Source organism: Symphalangus syndactylus, chromosome 2, assembly GCF_028878055.3.
Source record: "Symphalangus syndactylus isolate Jambi chromosome 2, NHGRI_mSymSyn1-v2.1_pri, whole genome shotgun sequence".
Lineage (NCBI taxonomy): Eukaryota > Metazoa > Chordata > Mammalia > Primates > Hylobatidae > Symphalangus > Symphalangus syndactylus.
Window position 1 is genome coordinate 146,801,965 of NC_072424.2, and position 21,330 is coordinate 146,823,294.

At 39.0% G+C, this 21,330-nt stretch overlaps 1 protein-coding gene across 1 annotated transcript in view; it reads right to left on the reverse strand.

Annotated features, from left to right (window-relative positions):
- Positions 1–21,330, reverse strand: part of WDR27 (WD repeat domain 27) — a 295,727-nt gene that overhangs the window by 194,335 nt on the left and 80,062 nt on the right. Inside the window, exons 23-24 of the mRNA XM_063623917.1 lie at positions 16,852–16,949; positions 4,210–4,312 (exon numbers count right to left, since the gene is read on the reverse strand). Of these exons, the coding sequence (XP_063479987.1) occupies positions 4,210–4,312; positions 16,852–16,949 (201 nt within the window). The remainder of the gene's footprint in view (positions 1–4,209; positions 4,313–16,851; positions 16,950–21,330) is intronic.

Here is a 21,330-nt window from a genome sequence, read left to right on the forward strand (position 1 = left end):
CTGAAGCAAATTTGACTGATTTTCAACGTGAAAATAAAATATAAAAACTGTTCTTGAAGTTATTTCTTTTTTTATTATTATTATACTTTAAGTTTTAGGGTACACGTGCACAACGTGCAGGTTTGTCACATATGTATACATGTGCCATGGTGGTGTGCTGCACCCATTAACTCGTCATTTAACATTAGGTATATCTCCTAATGCTCTCCCTCCCCCCTCTCCCCACCCCGCAACAGGCCCCAGTGTGTGATGTTCCCCTTGCTGTGTCCATGTGTTCTCAAAAACAATAAAAGAGCTCTTTTTAAAAGAGCACAGAGGAGAATACCATCATGATTTGGAAGTGAACAGAGATTATTTAAACAGGACAGGAGAAGCACTAGCCAAAAAGAAGAGCTTGGTATTTGAAATAGAGCTATTCAATAACATCTATAATTTAGCTGAATTGTTCACATTAGTTAGGGTTTATTTATTTATGGACTTTTTTTGGTTGGTAAGCTATTAATTATTGCCTCAATTTCAGAGCCTGTTATTAGTCTATTCAGAGATTCAACTTCTTCCTGGTTTAGTCTTGGGAGGGTGTACATGTCAAGGAATTTATCCATTTCTTCTAGATTTTCTAGTTTATTTGCATAGAGGTGTTTATAGTATTATCTGATGGTGGTTTGTATTTCTGTGGGGTTGGTGGTGATATCCCCTTTATCATTTTTTATTGTGTCTATTTGATTCTTCTCTCTTTTCTTCTTTATTAGTCCTGCTAACAGTCTATCAATTTTGTTGATCTTTTCAAAAAACCAGCTCCTGGATTCATTGATTTTTTGAAGGGTTTTTTGTGTCTCTATTTCCTTCAGTTCTGCTCTGATTTTAGTTATTTCTTGTCTTCTGCTAGCTTTTGAATGTGTTTGCTCTTGCTTCTCTAGTTCTTTTAATTGTGATGTTAGGGTATCAATTTTGGATCTTTCCTGCTTTCTCTTGTGGGCATTTAGTGCTATAAATTTCCCTCTACACACTGCTTTGAATGTGTCCCAGAGATTCTGGTATGTTGTGTCTTTGTTGTCGTTGGTTTCAAAGAACATCTTTATTTCTGCCTTCATTTCATTATGTACCCAGTAGTCATTCAGGAGCAGGTTGTTCAGTTTCCATGTAGTTGAGCGGTTTTGAGTGAGTTCCTTAATCCTGAGTTCTAGTTTGTTTGCACTGTGGTCTGAGAGAGAGTTTGTTATAATTTCTGTTATTTTACATTTGCTGAGGGGTGCTTTACTTCCAATTATGTGGTCAATTTTGGAATAGGTGTGGTGTGGTGCTGAAAAGAATGTATATTCTGTTGATTTGGGGTGGAGAGTTCTGTAGATGTCTATTAGGTCTGCTTGGTGCAGAGCTGAGTTCAATTCCTGGGTATCCTTGTTAACTTTCTGTCTCATTGATCTGTCTAATGTTGACAGTGGGGTGTTAAAATCTCCCATTATTATTGTGTGGGGGTCTAAGTCTCTTTGTAGGTCACTAAGGACTTGCTTTATGAATCTGGGTGCTCCTGTATTGGGTGCATATATATTTAGGATAGTTAGCTCTTCTTGTTGAATTGATCCCTTTACCATTATGTAATGGCCATCTTTGTCTCTTTTGATCTTTGTTGGTTTAAAGTCTGTTTTATCAGAGACTAGGATTGCAACCCCTGCCTTGTTTTGTTTTCCATTTGCTTGGTAGATCTTCCTCCATCCCTTTATTTTGAGCCTCTGTATGTCTCTGCACGTGAGATGGGTTTCCTGAATACAGCACACTGATGGGTCTTGACTCTTTATCCAATTAGCCAGTTAGTGTCTTTTAATTGGCACATTTAGCCCATTTACATTTAAGGTTAATATTGTTACGTGTAAATTTGATCCTGTCATTATGATGTTAGCTGGTTATTTTGCTCGTTAGTTGATGCAGTTTCTTCCTAGCCTCGATGGTCTTTACAATTTGGCATGTTTTTGCAGTGGCTGGTACCGGTTGTTCCCTTCCATGTTTAGTGCTTCCTTCAGGAGCTCTTTTAGGGCAGGCCTGGCACCCCCCAGTAGGGGCAGACTGACACCTCACATGGCCTGGTACTCCTCTGAGGCAAAAATTCCAGAGGAACGATCAGGCAGCAACATTTGCTGTTCATCAATATCCGCTGTTCTGCAGCCTCCGCTGCTGATACCGAGGCAAACAGGGTCTGGAGTGGACCTCCAGCAAACTCCAACAGACCTGCAGCTGAGGGTCTTGACTGTTAGAAGGAAAACTAACAAACAGATAGGACATCCACACCAAAACCCAATCTGTATGTCACCATCATCAAAGACCAAAGGTAGATAAAACCACAAAGATGGGGAAAAAACAGAGCAGAAAAACTGGAAACTCTAAAAAGCAGAGCACCTCTCCTCCTCCAAAGGAACGCAGCTCTTCACCAGCAACGGAACAAAGCTGGATGGAGAATGACTTTGACGAGTTGAGAGAAGAACTCAGACGATCAAACTACTCGGAGCTAAAGGAGGAAGTTTGAACCCATGGCAAAGAAGTTAAAAACCTTGAAAAAAAATTAGACGAATGGCTAACTAGAATAACCAATGCAGAGAAGTCCTTAAAGGACCTGATGGAGCTGAAAACCATGGCACGAGAACTACGTGACAAATGCACAAGCCTCAGTAGCCGATTCAATCAAGTGGAAGAAAGGGTATCAGTGATGGAAGATCAAATGAATGAAATGAAGCAAGAAGAGAAGTTTAGAGAAAAAAGAATAAAAAGAAATGAACAAAGCCTCCAAGAAATATGGGACTATGTGAAAAGAACAATTCTACATCTGATTGGTGTACCTGAAAGTGACGGGGAGAATGGAACCAAGTTGGAAAACACTCTGCAGGATATTACCCAGGAGAAATTCCCCCATCTAGCAAGGCAGGCCAACATTCAAATTCAGGAAGTACAGAGAATGCCACAAAGATACTCCTCAAGAAGAGCAACTCCAAGACACATAATTGTCAGATTCATCAAAATTGAAATTAAGGAAAAAATGTTAAGGGCAGCCAGAGAAAGGTCAGGTTACCCACAAAGGGAAGCCCATCAGACTAACAGCTGATCTCTCAGCAGAAACTCTACAAGCCAGAAGAGAGTGGGGGCCAATATTTGACATTCTGAAAGCAAAGACTTTCCAACCCAGAATTTCATATCCAGCCAAACTACGCTTCATAAGTGAAGGAGAAATAAAATACTTTACAGACAAGCAAATGCTGAGAGATTTTTGTCACCACCAGGTCTTGAAGTTATTTCTAAACAGAACTAAGATCAGAATCATCTGAATCAGCAGAATCATTTATTTCAGAAAAATCAGATTCATCAAATGAATATTTAGCCAATAACTATTCAGGAACGATGTTATCATCATGCCTAGAAATGCAATATTTTCTAGAATTTGGCGTTTTCAGCAATCAAGAATTACTACATTTTGTAAATGAAAATACCACTACTAAAAACAGAATGCTATAGATAGAATGATGTTTTTTGTTTCCAAAGTCAAGATACTAGAGTGCTGAGAAAATAATAATAAAAGCAGGATATTTTGAAGCAACATGATTGTGAGGTGAATGCTGCAGCTGCAAGGCCGCTCGTGAGTATTCTTGGGGCGAATGGGAAAAGGGTTAAGCCTCCAAGTTTGTGGTAGTTTGTGGCATCCCTAGGAAATTAATACAGGCCTTTTGAAATAGATTATGGACAAGTGGATGTGTATTAGTACCTGCCCCAAATCCACGATGAGGCACATGCACATAATGTGTAATGTGGAGGGGGCAATTCCATTAATATAAGCACATTGTTTCCTAAGGATCTAACTTAGGAAAGGATCACACCATTAAATACATTAAATACACAGGATCTGGTGTTTCACTAATATTATCATCTTGTAATAAAAAAGAAAATACAATGTGTGGCACAGTGTCTTTCAAATAGTAGGCACTCAACAAGTATCTGTGAAATGATTAATAATTAATTCATGAGTGATTACTGTTTATCATGCTTCAGTAAAAACATCTTTCATACCTCGCACATTATTAAAATGCTATTACTGTGTAAGAGTCTTAAAATATTGACCAACAGTCAAGTTGAAAGTAGGTTTCTATCCTAATATGCAACAATATTAAATAGTCTACACATTACCAAAGTCTAGACTCCTACATTTATAGACTGTCAAACAGTACATACGTGTCTGTCCTCGGCCCCACAAGCCACGAATCGTCCACAAGGACTGAAAGCGATTCCACATGGATAGCCGTGGGTTGGATGCCCTTCAAAGTGGCGCGCACACCTACAGGGAGGAAAGAAACACCAGGAGAAAAATCATTTTAAAATTTGAATGCAAATTAGAGGAAAGAAAACAACTTGTTGCTTTTCTTCACAAAAAGGAACCAACGAATAATGAAAGAATATTTTATATGTGAGAATTATTAAATGGTTAATGGGTCTCTCTAGAGATATTTAAAAATAATTCAAACACTATTCAAAATCTTAAATTCCCAAAGATGACAAAACTAATAGTAAATAAGCTTTTATATATGATAAATATTAAATGTAAACATATTCTGGAAATTTTTAAAATATCAAAACAAACCTAACAAATCTTCTAAAATAATAAATTATTTAGTTAAATTATTCAGAGACTTTTTGGAGGCAAAACATTCTATCCAGGGTGGTTAAGTTTCACAACTATTTAAAAAGTGCCATATAAAATTTGTTTATTGTAAAAAATGCCAAGGAATTCTTGTTAATTTTATGGAGAGAATGTCCAACACCTTTCGGAGATTAACAGCACCTTCCTAAGAAGCCTCCACAAGCACTGAGCAGCACTGGGCTGGGGACCACAAAGATGCCCGACAGGATCCCTGCTCAAGGTGCCCTGAGTGGTGGCAAAGTCACACAGCACACATGTAACAATACCAATACAAAATACAAATACAATACAGTACTAACAAAATACAAATACAATACAAATGCAAATACAAAATACAAGTATAAAATACAAACACAAAATACAAATTCAAAAGATGTGCTTTTGTATTTGTTCTAGTGATTAAAGTGACGAAAGAACAAAGACACTCTGCTAATTGTATCCTTGTGAACAGGTATAAGTGCATGCACACACACATAAAAATCCATATCAGCTTCTTATATTATTATGTACATTATATACGCAGTGATCATAATTATCAGGAAATATATACTTTTTTGCTTAAACAGAATTTTATTGACATATAATTTACATTTCATATAAATATATAAAATTAACAGAATATATGTGACCAACAATCTGTAAATAACAATGTAACTGCCTCAACTATCTCACTTTGGAATGCTGGAAGCCTGTTCACATAAAGATATGCAACCTTTACATATCTAGTTATGGCTTTTACTGATATAAAATTTGCTGTAAAATAAAATAAGACTAGCAGAAATAGTAATCAATTAGCTCTACATAAGCAATTTCATAACAATTTCACTTTTTAAAATAAATATATATCTTTTTATTCCCTTAAAAAAGTAATTTCTGTTGACCACCTACAAGGAATACACTTATTGAACACTATATTTACAGGAATGATTTATATTTTCAAAACAATCTTAGGAAAATAAATTAAGATAGCTTAGCTAAATATTTTTTATTAACTTGTTTTCCATACAATGTCTGTAGTTCTATATGTCACAGTAGAGGCTTACCCTAAGTCTCCTGGATCTTAAAAGGCTTCTGTCCAAGTTCTCTGATGATTACAAATATAAATGTTTAAATATTAATTATCCAAATTTCAATGAAAAGAAGCCCTGTGCAGTAAAGCAGTGTCCGCTTCATTGTAAGACACAGCAGTAGAGCTGCACAACCGCAGAACCATCTCTGGGCTAATGTGGCTCCACTGCGGGCAGCAGTTCAGCTGAAAACATATCCCCCCAACCACATCTAATATCTAGAATCATGCTGGATGCAGCTACTGCCTTAAAACACTCGCCTGAAGAACAAAGCTATTTAAGTGTGAAATGTTGTACACAATTGTGACAAAAATGCTGTGTCTGACTATGTAATATCTTAATTTGTTCATTTTGTGTGTCAAGTTCAGTATTTTATTTATTGACTACCCATCATGTCCTATGAAGCATAAATTCTACAAAGATAATTCTTTTTTTTTTTTTGAGATTGAGTCTCACTCTGTCACCCAGGCTGGAGTGCAGTGGCGTGATCTAGGCTCACTGCAACCTCTGCCTCCTGGGTTCAAGCAATTCTCCGGCTTCAGCCTCCCAATAGCCGGGATTACAGGCATTCACCACCACACCCAGCTAATTTTTGTATTTTTAGTAGAGACGTGGTTTCACCATGTTGGCCAAGCTGGTCTCGAACTCCTGACCTCAGGTAATCCACCTTCCTTGGCCTCCCAAAGTGCTGGGATTACAGGTTTGGGCCACTGCACCTAGCCAAGATAATTCTTTTTTCTTCTTTTTTTTTTTTTTTGAGACAGAGTCTCGCTCTGTCACCCAGGCTGGAGTGCATTGTCACAATGGCCAAGATAATTCTGTCTAGAAAAATTCTGTAGATGGTAATATAGGCTGTAGAAAATAACCTGAACTGTATTGTACTACTGAGAAAAGATTAAATCTTTACAAAAATGTCATAAACATTTGTCACAATATTTGTCATACATTTAATTCCTTTTTTCTTTTACATTAATTTTTTAAATTTTCACATTCTTCTTTTACTATTAAAAAAAGAAACATAAAGAGAAAAATCATCAAAGTACTAATAATCCTTCCATTCAATGACAACTCCAGAAAGTACTGTGGCAAATATACTGCACATTTTCTCTGCATATGCAAAGGGCTTTGTTTTCCTTTAACAAAGTAGAGATGCATACTATGCAGCTTTATATCCTGCTATGTCTACCCCAGAATACACCATGAACATTTCCCTCACGATCATGTGTTTCTTGTCTAATGAGCTCAGCAAAGAGGCCATAGAGAGCAGTGGCCAAGAGCAGGTGACCCAGGGCCAGGCTCAACTCTGACCCCAGCTAAGCCCCTTCTCACCAAATGAGCAACTTTGGTGAGTTGCTCACCTCTGTGCTGCATTTTCCCCATTCATGAAATGGGCTTAAATGAGTTCATAAAGAAATTTCTTCTTACAGCACATGGCACATTAATAAGTGCTCTAGAAGTGTAATTGGACTGGGTTCAGGAGAAATTTTAAAATTTTTGAAATGAATGAAGGTGATAACACAACATAGTAAAGCTTGTATGATACAGTAAAAGTAGTGTTAAGAGGAAAGTTTATACCATCAAATGCCTATACCAAAAAAACTAGAAAGATCACTAATTAACAACCTAATGTTGCACCTCAAGGAACAAGAAAAGCATGACCAAACCAAATCCAAAGTTAGCAACAGAAAAGAAATTTAAAAGACCAGAGCAGAACTAAATGAAATAGAGACCAACAAAACAATTTAAAAGATCAACAAAATGAAAAGTCAGTTATTTAAGAAGATAAACAAAATTGATAAACCACTTGTAGACTAACCAAGAAAAGATGAAATCTAAATAAACAAAATTAGACATGAAAAACAGACATTACAACCAATACCATAGGAATGCAAAATATCATCAGAGACTATTATGAAAAACTACACACTCACAAAATAGAAAACCTGGAGGAAATTGATAAGTTCCTGGAAATACACAACTTCCCAAGGTTGAAGCAGGAAGAAACAGAAAACCTGAACAGACCTATAATGAGTAGAAAGACTGAATCAAGAAAAAAAAAAGTCTCCCAACAAAGAAAAGCCCAGGACCAGATGAATTCATAAGCAAATTCTGCCAAACATATAAAGAAGAACTAATATCAATCCTGAAACTGTTCCAAAATGTCAAGAAGGAAATGCTCCCTAATTCATTCTATGAGGCCAGTATCACTCTGATACCAAAACCAGACAAGGACAAAACAAAGAAAGAAAACTATAGTCCAAGATCCCTGATGAACATAAAAACAATTTTCAACAAAATATTACCAAACAGAATCCAATAGCACATCAAGAAGACAATACTCCATGACCAAGTGGGTTTTATACCAGGGATGCAAGGATGGTTCAACATACAAAAATCAATAAATGTGATACACAACATAAATAGAATCATGGACAAAAAACATATGATCATCTCAATAAATGCAAAAAAAAAGCACTTGATAAAATTCAGCATCTCTTCATAAAAATACTCAATGAAAACTAAGCATTGAAGGAACATACATAAAAATAATAAAGGCCATATACAACAATCCAATAGCCAAGGTCATACCGAATGGGGGAAAATTGAAAGTCTTTCCTCTAAGAACTGGAACAAGACAAGGATGCCCACTATCACCATTTCTATTCAGTATAGTCCTAGAAGTCCTAGCCAGAGCAATTAGGCAAAAAAAAAAAAAAAAGTTTTTTTTTTTAAAGAAGCATCCAAATTGGTAAAGAGGACATCAAATTATCCCTGTTCACTGGTAATATAATCTTATATCTAGAAAAACCTAAAGACTCCATCAAAAACACTCTTAGATTTGATAAATAAATTCAGTAAAATTTCAGGATACAAAATCATTGTGTAAAAATCAGTAGCATTTCTATACATCAATAATGATTTAGCTGAGAACCAGACATCAGTCCTATTTACAATAGCTACAAAAACAATGAAATACCTAAGAACATAATTAACCAAGGAGGTAAAAGATCTCTATACAGAAAACTATACAACATCAATGAAAGAAACTACAGATAACACAAACAAATAGGAAAATGTCCTACGCTCATGGATCAGAAGAATTAATATCATTAAAATTAACATACTGCCCAAAGCAATCTATAGATACAATGCAATAATGTCTTTCAAAATACCAATGTTATTTTTCACAACATTAAAAAAAAACCACCCTAAACTTCATAAGGAACCAAAAAAGAGCCCAAACGGCCAAAGTAATCCTAAATAAAAAGAACAAAGCTGGAGGCATCACCTTCCCTGACTTCAAATTATACTACAAGGTTATAGTAATCAAAACAACATGGTACTAGCATAAAAATAGACATATAGACCAATGGAACAGAATCTAGAACTCAGAAATAAAACTACATATTTACAGTCAACTGATCTTTGAAAGTTGACAAAATCAACAATAGGGAAAGGACACCCTTTGTAATAAATAGTGCTTGAAAAATTGGATAGCTATAGGCAAAAGAATGAAATTGGACCCCTATCTCTCCCCATACACAAAAATAAACTCAAGATGGATTAAAGACAAGTGTAAAACCTGAAACTATAAAAATACTAGAAGAAAATCTAGAAAAAACTCTTCCAGACATTGGTCTAGGCAAAGAATTCATGACTAAGAAGTCAAAACCAGAGGCAACAAAAACAAAAATAGACAAATATGACTTAATTAAACAAAAATACTCTGCACAGCAAAAGAAATAATCAACAGAGTTAACAGAAAACCTGCAGAATGTGGGAAAACTTGCAAACTATGCATTTTACAGGGGACTAATATCCAAAATTTACAAGGAACTCAAACGACTCAACAAAAAATACCACAAATAAATCCATTAAAAAGAGGGCAAAGGACATGAATAGATATTTTTACTTTATTTAAAGTTCCAGGATACATGTGCAGGATGTGCAGGTTTGTTACACAGGTAAATATGTGCTTTGGTGGTTTGCTGCACAGATCAACCCATCACCTAGGTATGAAGCCCCACAAGCATTAGGTATTTATCCTGATGCTCTTCCTCTCCCTACTCCCCTGACAGGCCCCACTGTGTGTTGTCCCACTCATTGTGTCCATGTGTTCTCATTGTTCAGCTCCCACTTATAAGTGAGAACATGCAGTGTTTGGTTTTATGTTCCTGTGTTAGTTTGCTGAGGATAATGGCTTCCAACTCCATCCATGTCCCTGCAAAAAACATGATCGTATTCCTTTTTATGGTTGCCTAGTACTCCATGGTGTATATGTACCACGTTTTCTTTATCCAGTCTATCATTGATGGGCATCTGGGTTAATTCCATGTGTTTGCTGTTGTGAATAGTGCTGCAACGAACATATGCATGCATGTATCTTTATAATAGAATGATTTATATTCCTTTGGGTATATACCCAGTAATGAGGTTGCTGGGTCAAATGATATTTCTGGTTCTAGGTCTTCGAGGAAATGCCACATTGTCTTCCACAATGGTTGAACTAATGTATGTTCCCACCAACAGTATAAAAGCATTTTAAAAGAGGATATACAAATGGCCAGCAAGCATATGAAAAATGCTCAACATCACTAATCATCAGAGAAATGCAAATTAAAACCACAATGAGATTTCATCTTACACCAGTCAGAATGGCTATTACTAAAAAGACAAAAAGTAACAGATGCTGGCAAGGATGCAGAGAAAAGGGAAAGTTTATACAATGCTGATGGGAATATAAATTAGTACAACCTCTATGCAAAACAATGTGAAGATCTCTCAAAGAACTAAAAATATAACTACCATTCATTTCAGAAACCCCATTGCTGGGTATCTACCCAAAGAAAAAGAAATCATGATTTCAAAAAGACACATGCACTCATATGTTTACTGCAACACTATTTATAATATCAAAGACATGGAATCAATCCAAGTGCCCATTAACAGATGACTGAATAAAGAAAATGTAGTATACTTGTGTGTGTATACACACACTCACACACACACACACATAATGTAATATTATTCAGCCATGAAAAAAATGAAATCATGTCTTTTGCAGCACATGGATGGAAGTAGAGGGCATTATCTTAAGTGAAACAACTCAGAAACAGAACGACAAATACCACATGTTCCCACTTACATGTGGGAGATAAATAATGTGTACACATGGACATAGAATATGAAACCATAGACACTGGAGATTAAGAAGGGTAGAGGGTGGGAAGGGGATGGAGGAAGAAAAATTATTTAATGGGTAGAATGCACATTATTTGGGTGATGGATACCTTAAAAGCCCTGACTTCACCACTACAAATCTGACCATGTAACAAAATTACACTTGCACTTCCTAAATATATACAAATAAAAAATATATAAATAAGCAATAATCACTACAAAATGGATGTTGTTGGCTGTTTACTGAGTATTAAGAAGATGCCAGGAGTTAACTATACAGTCATTCATCACTTAATGCAGGGGATACATTCTGAGAAATATGCCGTTAAGCAATTTTGTCCCTGTGTGAATGTCACAGAGCGTACTTACACATACCTAGATGGTGTAGCCTACTACACACCTAAGCTGTGTGGTGTAGCCTATTGCTCCTAGGCTACAAACATGTATAGCATGCAACTGTACTAAGCAACTGTAACACAATGGTAATTATTTATATATCTAAACAAAGAAAAGGCACAGTAAATATATGGTATAAAAGAAAAATGAAATCTCCATACTGTTTTCCATGGAACTAAAAGTAGATTTCTTACAGCACTAAAAGCAGATCTGGCATACAATCCAGCAATCTCACTACTTGGTATCTACCCAAAGGAAAATAAGTCATTATATCATGAAGACACTGTGTGTGTATGTTTATTGCAGTATAATTCACAATTGCAAAGATATGGAACACTGACCAATGTATTAGTCCATTTTCACGCTGCTGATAAAGACATACCCTAGACCAGGCAATATACAAAAGAAAGAGGTTTAATTGAACTTACAGTTACACATGCCTGGGAAAGCCTCACAATCGTGTCGGAAGGCAAGGGGGGGCAAGTCCCATCTTACATGAATGGCAGCAAGTAAAGACAGAATGAGGAAGAAACCCCTGATAAAACCATCAGATCTCATGAGACTTATTCACTACCACAAGAACAGTATGGGGGAAACTGCCCACATGATTCAATTATTTCCAACCAGGTCCCTCCCACAACACATTGGAATTATGGGAGTACAATTCAAGATGACATTTGGGTGGGGACACAGAACCAAACCATGTCATTCCACCCCTAGACTTCCAAATCTCATGTCCTCACATTTCAAAACCAACCATGCCTTCCCAACAGTCCCCTAAAGTTTTAACTCACTTCAGCATTAACTCAAAGTCCACAGTCCAAAGTCTCATCTGAGACAAGCCAAGTCCCTTCTGCCTATGAGCCTGTAAAATCATAAGCAAGCTAGTTACTTCCTAGATACAATGGGGGTACAGGTATTGGGTAAATATAGCCATTCCAATTAGGAGAAACTGGCCAAATCAAAGGGGCTAGAGGCCCCATTCAAGTATGAAATCCAGTGGGGCAGTCAAAGCTCCAAAATGATCTCCTTTGACACCAAGTCTCACATCCAGGTCACACTGATGCGAGAGGTAGGTTCCCATGGTTGTGGGCAGCTCTGTCCCTGTGGCTTTGCGGGGTATAACCTCCCTCCCAGCTGCTTTCACAGGCTGGTGTTGAGTGTCTGCAGCTTTTCCATGCTCATGGTGCATGGGATCTGGAGAATGGTGGCCCTCTTCTCACAGCTCCACTAGGCAGTGTCCCAGTAGGGACTCTGTGTGGAGGCTCTGACCCCACATTTCCCCTTTGCACTGCCCTAGCAGAGGTTCTCCAAGGGAGCCCCACCCCTGCAGAAAACATCTGCCTGGGCATCCAGGCGTTTCCATACATCTCCTGAAATCTAGGCAGAGGATCCCAAACTTCAATTCTTGACTTCTGTGCACTGGTTGGCTCAACATGATGTAGAAGCTGCCAAGGACTGGGGCTTGCACCCTCTGCAGCCATGGCATGAGCTCTATGTTGGCCCCTTTCAGCCATGGCTGGAGTGGCTGGGACACAGGGCACCAAGTCCCAGGCTGCACACAGCTCAGGGACCCTGGGACGACCCATGAAACCACTTTTTCCTCCCAGACCTCTGGGTCTGTGATGGGAGGGGCTGCCATGAGGACCTCTGACATGTCCTGGAGACATTTTCCCATTGTCTTGGGGATTAACATTTGGCTCCTCATTATGTATGCAAATTTCTGCAGCCAGCTTGAATTTCTCCTCAGAAAATTGGATTTTTCTTTTCTATTGCATTGTCAGGCTGCAAATTTTTCAAACTTTTATGCCGTTTCCCTTTTAAAACTGAATGCCTTTAACAGCACCCGAGTCACCTCTTAAACACTTTGTCGCGGCTGGGCGTGGTGGCTCAAGCCTGTAATCCTAGCACTTTGGGAGGCCGAGGTGGGCAGATCACGAGGTCAGGAGTTCGAGACCATCCTGGCCAACACAGTGAAACCCTGTCTCTACTAAAAATACAAAAAAATTAGCCGGGCATGGTGGCGGGCGCCTGTAGTCCCAGCTACTCGGGAGGCTGAGGCAGGAGAATGGCATGAACCCGGGAGGCGGAGCTTGCAGTGAGCCAAGATGGTGCCACTGCACTCCAGCCTGGGAGACAGAGCCAGACTCTGACTCAAAAAAAAAAACAAAACACTTTGCCGCTTAGAAATTTCTTCCACCAGATACCCTAAAACATCTCTCTCAAGTTCAAAGTCCACAAATCTCTAGGGTAGGGGCAAAATGCCATCAGTCACTTTGCTAAAACATAACAAAAGTTACCTTTGCTTCAGTTCCTAACAAGTCCCTCATCTCCATCTGAGACCACCTCAGCCTGGACCTTATTGTCCATATCACTATCAGCATTTTGGGCAAAGCCATTCAACAAGTCTCTAAGAACTTGCAAACTTTCCCACATTTTCCTATCCTCTGAGCCCTCCAAACTGTTCCAATGTCTGCCTATTACCCAGTTCCAAAGTCGCATCCACATTTTTGAATATCTTCTCAGCAGCATCCCACTCTACTGGTTCCAATTTACTGTATTAGTCTGTTTTTGTGCTGCTGATAAAGACATACCCGAGACTGGGCAATTTACAAAAGAAAGAGGTTTAATTGGACTTACAGTTCCATGTGGCTGGGGAAGCCTCACAATCATGGTGGAAGGCAAGGAGGAGCAAGCCCCGTCTTAGATGGATAGCAGCAGGGTAAAGACAGAATGAGGAAGACACAAAAGCAGAAACCCCTGACAAAACCATCAGATCTCATGAGACTTACTCACTACCACAAGAACAGTATGGGGGAAACTGCCCACATGATTCAATTATCTCCCACTGAGTCCCTCCCACAACACGTGGGAATTACGGGAGTACAAGTCAAGATGAGATTTGGGTGGGGACACAGCCAAACCATATCAACTAATGAGTGAAAAAAGAAAATGTGGTGTATAGACACCATGAAATACTACTACTCAGCCATAAAAAAGAACAAAAGAATGCCTTTTGCAGCAGCTTGGGTGGAGCTGGAGACCATTATTTTAAGTGAAGGAACTCAGAAATGAAAAACCTAATACCTTATATTCTTACTTGTAAGTAGGAGCTAAGCTGTGAGTACACAAAGGCATATAGAGTGGTATGATTGAATCTGGAGACTCACAAGGGGGCGGGTGGCAGGTGGGTGGGGAATAAAAAACGACATATTGGGTACAATGTATAGACTCAGGTGGCAGGTGCACTAAAACCTTAGACTTCACTACTATACAATTTATTCAGGTAACCAAAAGCCACTTGTACCCCAAAAGCTATTGAAATAAAAAATAAATAAATAAAATAAAAGATTAAAAAGAGTGAACCTGTATAGGGTCCTTGCCATGAGCGGAGCTTGCAGGACTGGAAGTTGCTCTGAGCAACTCACCGAGCAAGAAGTGAGTGAATGCGAAGGTCAAGGGCATGACCACAACTGCTGTAGATGTTATAAACACTGGACACTTAGGCTACACCAAATTTATTTTAAAATATTTTTATTTCCTCAGTAACAAATTAACATTAGTTTACTGTAACTTTTTTACTTTATAAACTTTTTTTTTTTTTTTTTGAGACAGAGTCTCATTCTGTCACCCAGGCTGGAGTGCAGTGGTGCAATTTTGGCTCACTGCAACCTCTGCCTCCCGGGTTCAAGTGATTCTCCTGACTCATCCTCCCGAGTAGGTGGGATTACAGGTGCATACCACCAAACCTGGATAATTATTGTATTTTTAGTAGAGATGCGGTTTCACCGTGTTGGCCAGGCTGGTCTTGAACTCCTGACCTCAGGTGATCTGCCCACCTTGGCCTCCCAAAGCTAATATCACTTAGCTTAAAATACAAATGCATTGTACAGCTGTACAAAAATATTTTATTTCTTTATATTCTTATTCTACGTGCTTTTTTCTATTTTGAGCTTTTTCTTACTTTTTAAACATTTTTGCTAAAAACTAAGGCATAAACACAAACATTAGCCTAGGCCTGCATGGAGTCAGGATCATCAATATCACTGCCTTCCCCTCCACATCTTGTCCCACTGGAAGGTCTTCAGGGGCAGTGAAATGTGTGGAGCTGTCATCGACCTGTGATAACAATGTCTTGGCCAGGTACAGTGGCTCACACCTGTAATCCCAGCAATTTGGGAGGCTGAGGCGGGTGGATTACTTGAGGTCAGGAGTTCGAGACCAACCTAGCCAACATGGTGAAAACCCGTCTCTACTAAAAATACAAAAATTAGCTGGGTGTGGTGGCACATGCCTATAGTCCCAGCTACTTGGGAGGCTGAGGCAGGAGAATGGCTTGAACCTGGGAGACAGAGGTTGCAGTGAGCTGAGATTATACCATTGCACTCCAGCTTGGGTGACAGACCGAGACTCCATCTCAAAAAAATCAAACAAACAAAAAATTAGCTGGGCACGGTGGCGCTTGCCTGTAAACCCAGCTGCTCAGGAGGCTGAGGCAAGACAATCCCTTGAGTTCGGGGGTGGGGTGATGGGGCGAGGAGGTTGCAGTGAGCTGAGATCATGTAACACTGCACTCCAGCCTGAGTGACAGAGCGAGACTCTGTCTAAAATAAAAAAATTAAAAAAAGCAATGTCTTCTTCTGGACACCTCCTGCAGGACCTGCCTGAGGCTGCTTTATAGTTAATTTTTTTTATAAGTAGAAGGAATGCACTCTAAAATCATGATAAAAAGTAGTAAAGCAAATACTGAACAAAAAGAATTTTTCAGCTCCATCATAATCTTATGCCACCAGCAATGTGATACGGTCAGTCATTGGTTAATACGTCCTCATGTGCAACATGATTGCTCATACAGATTCTCATCACTAATTTGAAATAATAATAGTCAACAAACCTGCCTATAAGTTTTATTATTGCATTCAACAATAAACAACAATTATTGTTATATCAAGAATTCCTATCCTAAAAGATCTGTAAATATTTTGCTGATAAAACTAAGGTGCTTTCTAACTTTTATAAAACGCATTTTCAAAGTCTACCAAAGCATCTAAAACATACATGATGTGAAATGAGAAGTAATTTACTTAACGATAGTATATTTAAGGAAATGCCCTCCCAACTGTGACCTGAGAAGGTAGGAAAAGGAGAGTCAGGCACCGCTGGCCCTAAGTTATGGGGGTGCTCGGCACCTAGTGGGTGGCACCCAATGGAGATGGGAACACACTTGGGAGAGAGAGCAGTAATCACACCATAGGGTAACTGTGGTTTAGGAGATTCCAACGTCTTCCTCAACATCACTGACCCGCACAAGGGCCTGGGATTACTCTCCTAAGCCACGTATAGCAGAGAGACCAGTACCTAGTGCTTCACCCTTCCAAAGTCAGAGCTACCTTTTCTGTGCATAAATCAGTCTTAAATTAGTCAGTGTGCACAGATTAACCACAACCTCATCACATTCGGAAAAGAGATCAGATTGAGCTTACATCTCTTGAGCTCCCCACCCTTGCAGTGCAGGGCACAGGACAGCCTTACCTCAGGGTTCTCAGGTCCCACAGTCTCATCCCATCGTCAATGGCCGTGGTCAGGAAAAGGTTATAAGCCTGAGGCTGTTGGGTTGTAAATGATGAACCCTATAATTTTAAGGGGCAAATCAAGATGTACTTTCAAAGGTTGAGTTAATAAGCGTTATGCTAATGATATCTCATAATAGCTGATTCTCAAGTAAGATATTAACACAAAGTTTTTTTCTTATTTGTAACAATTTCAGAATTGGACTCCAAAAACTTCTACATAAAGTAGTTAATGAGAGTATATTTTGACCTAGAGAATTATTGATGTATGTTCTCTTTATGTGTAATGCCACTGAGAGTTACAGAAGTACAAAATGGTCAAAAAAGACCAAGATAGTAATACACCAAAATTCATGTTTACAGTATAGACCATAAGCCATATTCAATAAATGATCTGAAAGATGCCCCTCAACAAGGCACTTAAGGTGAGTTATTAATCTGCCAATTATCAACCCCTAAATGACACTCAGCAGGCTCCTGCGATGACGATGTGAGTGAGCTCCCACGGGGCCTCGAGTCCCAGCCCTGACTCTGACTCGCTCCCTTTTCCCTGTGCTGCTATCAGAAGCAATTCTCACTAAGTGGAACTGAACTCAACTCCATCTACAGAACTATTTGGCACAAAACATCACCTAAACACATTGTGATAAATAATGATTTCCATCCTCCTTCTAGGTCAAGAATATTAAAAGTATTAAGACAAATTTCAAGAAGGATAGATGTGCCTACAAGTCATCCTTCATTTGCAAACAGAAAATAAAGGCTTACTAAGTTCAATAATAACAGACTAATAATAATTCAAGGCCAGGTGCAGTGGCTCACACCTGTAATCCCAGCACTTTGGGAGGCCAAGGCGGGCAGATCACCTGAGGTCAGGAAAATTTGAGACCAACCTGGCCAACATGGTGAAATCCCATCTCTATAAAAATACAAAAACTTAGCCAGGTGTGGTGGTGTGTGCCTGTAATCCCAGCTACTCGGGAGACTGAGGCAGGGGAATCGCTTCAACTCGGGAGGTGAAAGTTGCAGCGAGCCAAGATCACGCCACTGCACTCCAGCCTGGGCAAAAGAGTGAGACTCCGACTCAAAAAAAAAAAAAAAAGAAAAGAAAAGAAAAGAAACAAAGCTGTAATACACATTTTAAAATAATAATAATTCACACTAATAATTGAGCAGGCATTCAACGAATATTTACAGATCATCTACTGAATGCTGCTGTTACATGACGTACTTAGCATAAAAAGAAGAACATGTAGGCTTAGTTTAACAAAAAGACAGAGAAGATAATGGCACTAACACCTGACAGCAGTTGCTAGTATATGTAGGCTAAAGAGTAAAAAACTGAACAGAACAGAAATAATATGTAATGACCAAACCTTTCAAGAGAAAAGGTAAACTTTTAAAAAATGTGTTCAATCCAATAGAGGGTGAGGAAGAAGAAATAAAAAACCAAAGAAAATTCAGGGTAAGTAGAAAGCAAAGAAATAACAAATGTGGAAGAGAAAGCACAAAATGGTATCAAATATATGAATAATCATAATTGCAAACAGACTAAACTCAACAAGGAAAAGAGAGATCATATTAGGCTGGATTTCATTATTATCATTGTCATTATTTCACTTTTGTTTTAGGTTCAAGGGTACATGTGCAGGTTTGTTATATAAGTAAACTTGTGGCACAGGGGTTTGTTGTACAGATTATGTCATCACCCAGATACTTAGACTGGTACCAATAGCTATGTTTTCTGCTCCTTTCCCTCCTCCCATCCTCCACCCTCAAGTAGACCCCAGTGTCTGTTGTTCCCTTCTTTGTGTTCATGAGTTCTCATCATTTAGCTCAAAATAGCACAGTATTGATAATAAAGCCACATAACTACGACCATCTGATATTCAACAAAGCCGACAAAAACAAGCAATGGGGAAAGGGCTCCCTGTTCAATAAATGGTGCTGGGATAACTGGCTAAATGTGCAGAAGGTTGAAACTGGACCCCTTCCTTACACCATATACAAAAATCAACTCAAGATGGATTAGACTTAAATGCAAAACCCAAAACTATAAAAACCCTGGAAGATAACCTAGGCAATACCATCCTAGATGCAAGAACTGGCAAAGATTTCATGACAAAGACACCAAAAGCAATTGCAACAAAAGCAAAAATTGACAAGTGGGATCTAATTAAACTTTAGAGCTTCTGCACAGCAAAATACAGTATCAACAGAGTAAACAGACAACCTACAGAATGGGAGAAAATATTTGCAAACTATGCATCTAACAAAGGTCTAATATCCAGCATCTATAAGGAACTTATGCTGGATTTTAAGAAAAGTTCTGAAAACCTAATAAAAAAAAAAAAAGTTGAAACTGAAAGATGGGGCTCAAACAGCACATGCAAACTCTGAGGAGGCAAGATTATATAAGCACTAGAAAAAAAACAGATATGAGGTAAAGAAAGCCTCATTAGAAACAGTTTCTTCAAGAAAATGATAAAAGAAAAAAACTGCACATGAAAATATAAGAAGACTGAACTTAAATATCCCTAATAACATGCCCTTCAAATACATAAAGCAAACGTCAATAGAATTACAAGAAGAAACTAGCTGGGTGCGGTGGCTCATGCCTGTAATCCCAAGTGTTGGGAGGCCAAGGCGGGTGGATCACGAGGTCAAGAGATCGAGACCAGCCTGGCCAACGTGGTGAAACCCTGTCTCTACTAAAAATACAAAAATTAGCTGGGTGTGGTGGCAGGCACCTGTAGTCCCAGCTACTCAGGAGGCTGAGGCAGGAGAATTGCTTGAACTCAGGAGGCGGAGGTTGCAGTGAGCCAAAACGCACCACTGCACTCCAGCCTGGTGACAGAGCGAGACTCCGTCTCCAAAAAAATAAAAAAAGAAGAAGAAGAAACTGACAAGATCACAATCATAATGACAGATTTTTAACACATCTCTTAGTAATTAAAAAAATCAAGCAACAAGAAAATAGGAAGATCTGAACAATTTAAACACAATTAACAAGGGTGAGTCAATGAATATCTGGGCAAACATGTACCAAACAGTCAGCAAAACCACATTTTTCTCACACACCTATGTAATATTAGAAACAAACCATAGCATCCAGTTTCTCAATAGATAAAAAATCTCAAAAGATACCAAGAAAATCATACTATATATGGAGAGTACATGCTGTGAACACAATGCCATAAAATTAGAAACCAATAACAAAAAAGATGACCAAAAATTAACTCGTGGAAATCTAAAAGCATACATCTAAAGCTTGGGTTGAAAAACATCATAATAAACATGAGAAAATATTTAGTGCTGGAAGATAATAAAAATAGTGCATGCCCAAACTGGTATAGTGCAATTTCAGCACGAAAAATCAAGCAACAGGGAGATACGGGGTTTGATACCATGTGTAAGAGGCTAATGCTAGGTTCAACAATGCACAATGTTGCTGAAGCAGCATCCTTGTGAGGGATCAATACCCAGGGTTCGTTGCCTAGCACCAACATTAAAGACACAGTCACAGACGAGCAGCAAGTTTAGGAGTGAAGATTTCATAGGCAAAATAAAAAGGAGAGCAGCCCTCTCTCTCTTCCGAGAGAGGGGCGTCCCAGAGGGAAAAGCCGGCATGTGGCAGACCATGCCAGATTTTATAGGCAGGCTTGAGGAGGCGGTGCCTGATACATGTAGGGCCCACAGATTGGTTCAATCAAGTGTGACTTTTACATGATAGGCAGGGAAGGCTGGTTGCCCCACCCTAATCTTTTTTTTGAGACTGAGTTTCACTCTTGTTCTTCAGGCTGGAGTGCAATGGCACGATCTCAGCTCACTGCAACCTTCTCCTCCCCGGTTCAAGCAACTCTCCTGCCTCAGCCTCCCAAGTAGCTGGGATTACAGGGTCATGCCACCACACCCGGCTAATTTTTGTATTTTTAGTAAGGACCGGGTTTCATCATGTTGGCCAGGCTGGTTTCGAACTCCTGACCTCAGGTGATCCGCCCACCTCGGCCTCCCAAAGTGCTGGGATTACAGGCATGAGCCACTGTACCCAGCTGCCCCACCCTAATCTTAATATGCAAATGAAATTTCTACTTGGCCAGTGCCATCTTGCCTGCTCCTTACTGTACACATGGCTGGCAGAAAAGATGGAGCCACGATTTTGAACATGCCTATTCCCAGGTAGCCTTTTCCTATTGGCACAACTGCCAGCATTCGCGTTTACAAGCTTCCAGCTTGTTTGTCTATCTCTGCAGCTTGATTTTACAGGCCTGCTCTTGGTTAGAAAAGAAAATGATTTGGGGGCTGCTTTTCATTAAAAGGAAAACCTTAGGGAGGATTCCCATACCCTCATTATCTGCCTAAGTAATTTCTTCTTAACTCCTGTATCATTGCTTCTGAATGGGTACTAGGAAAAGGCCCATACCAAATTCAGTAGTGGTTA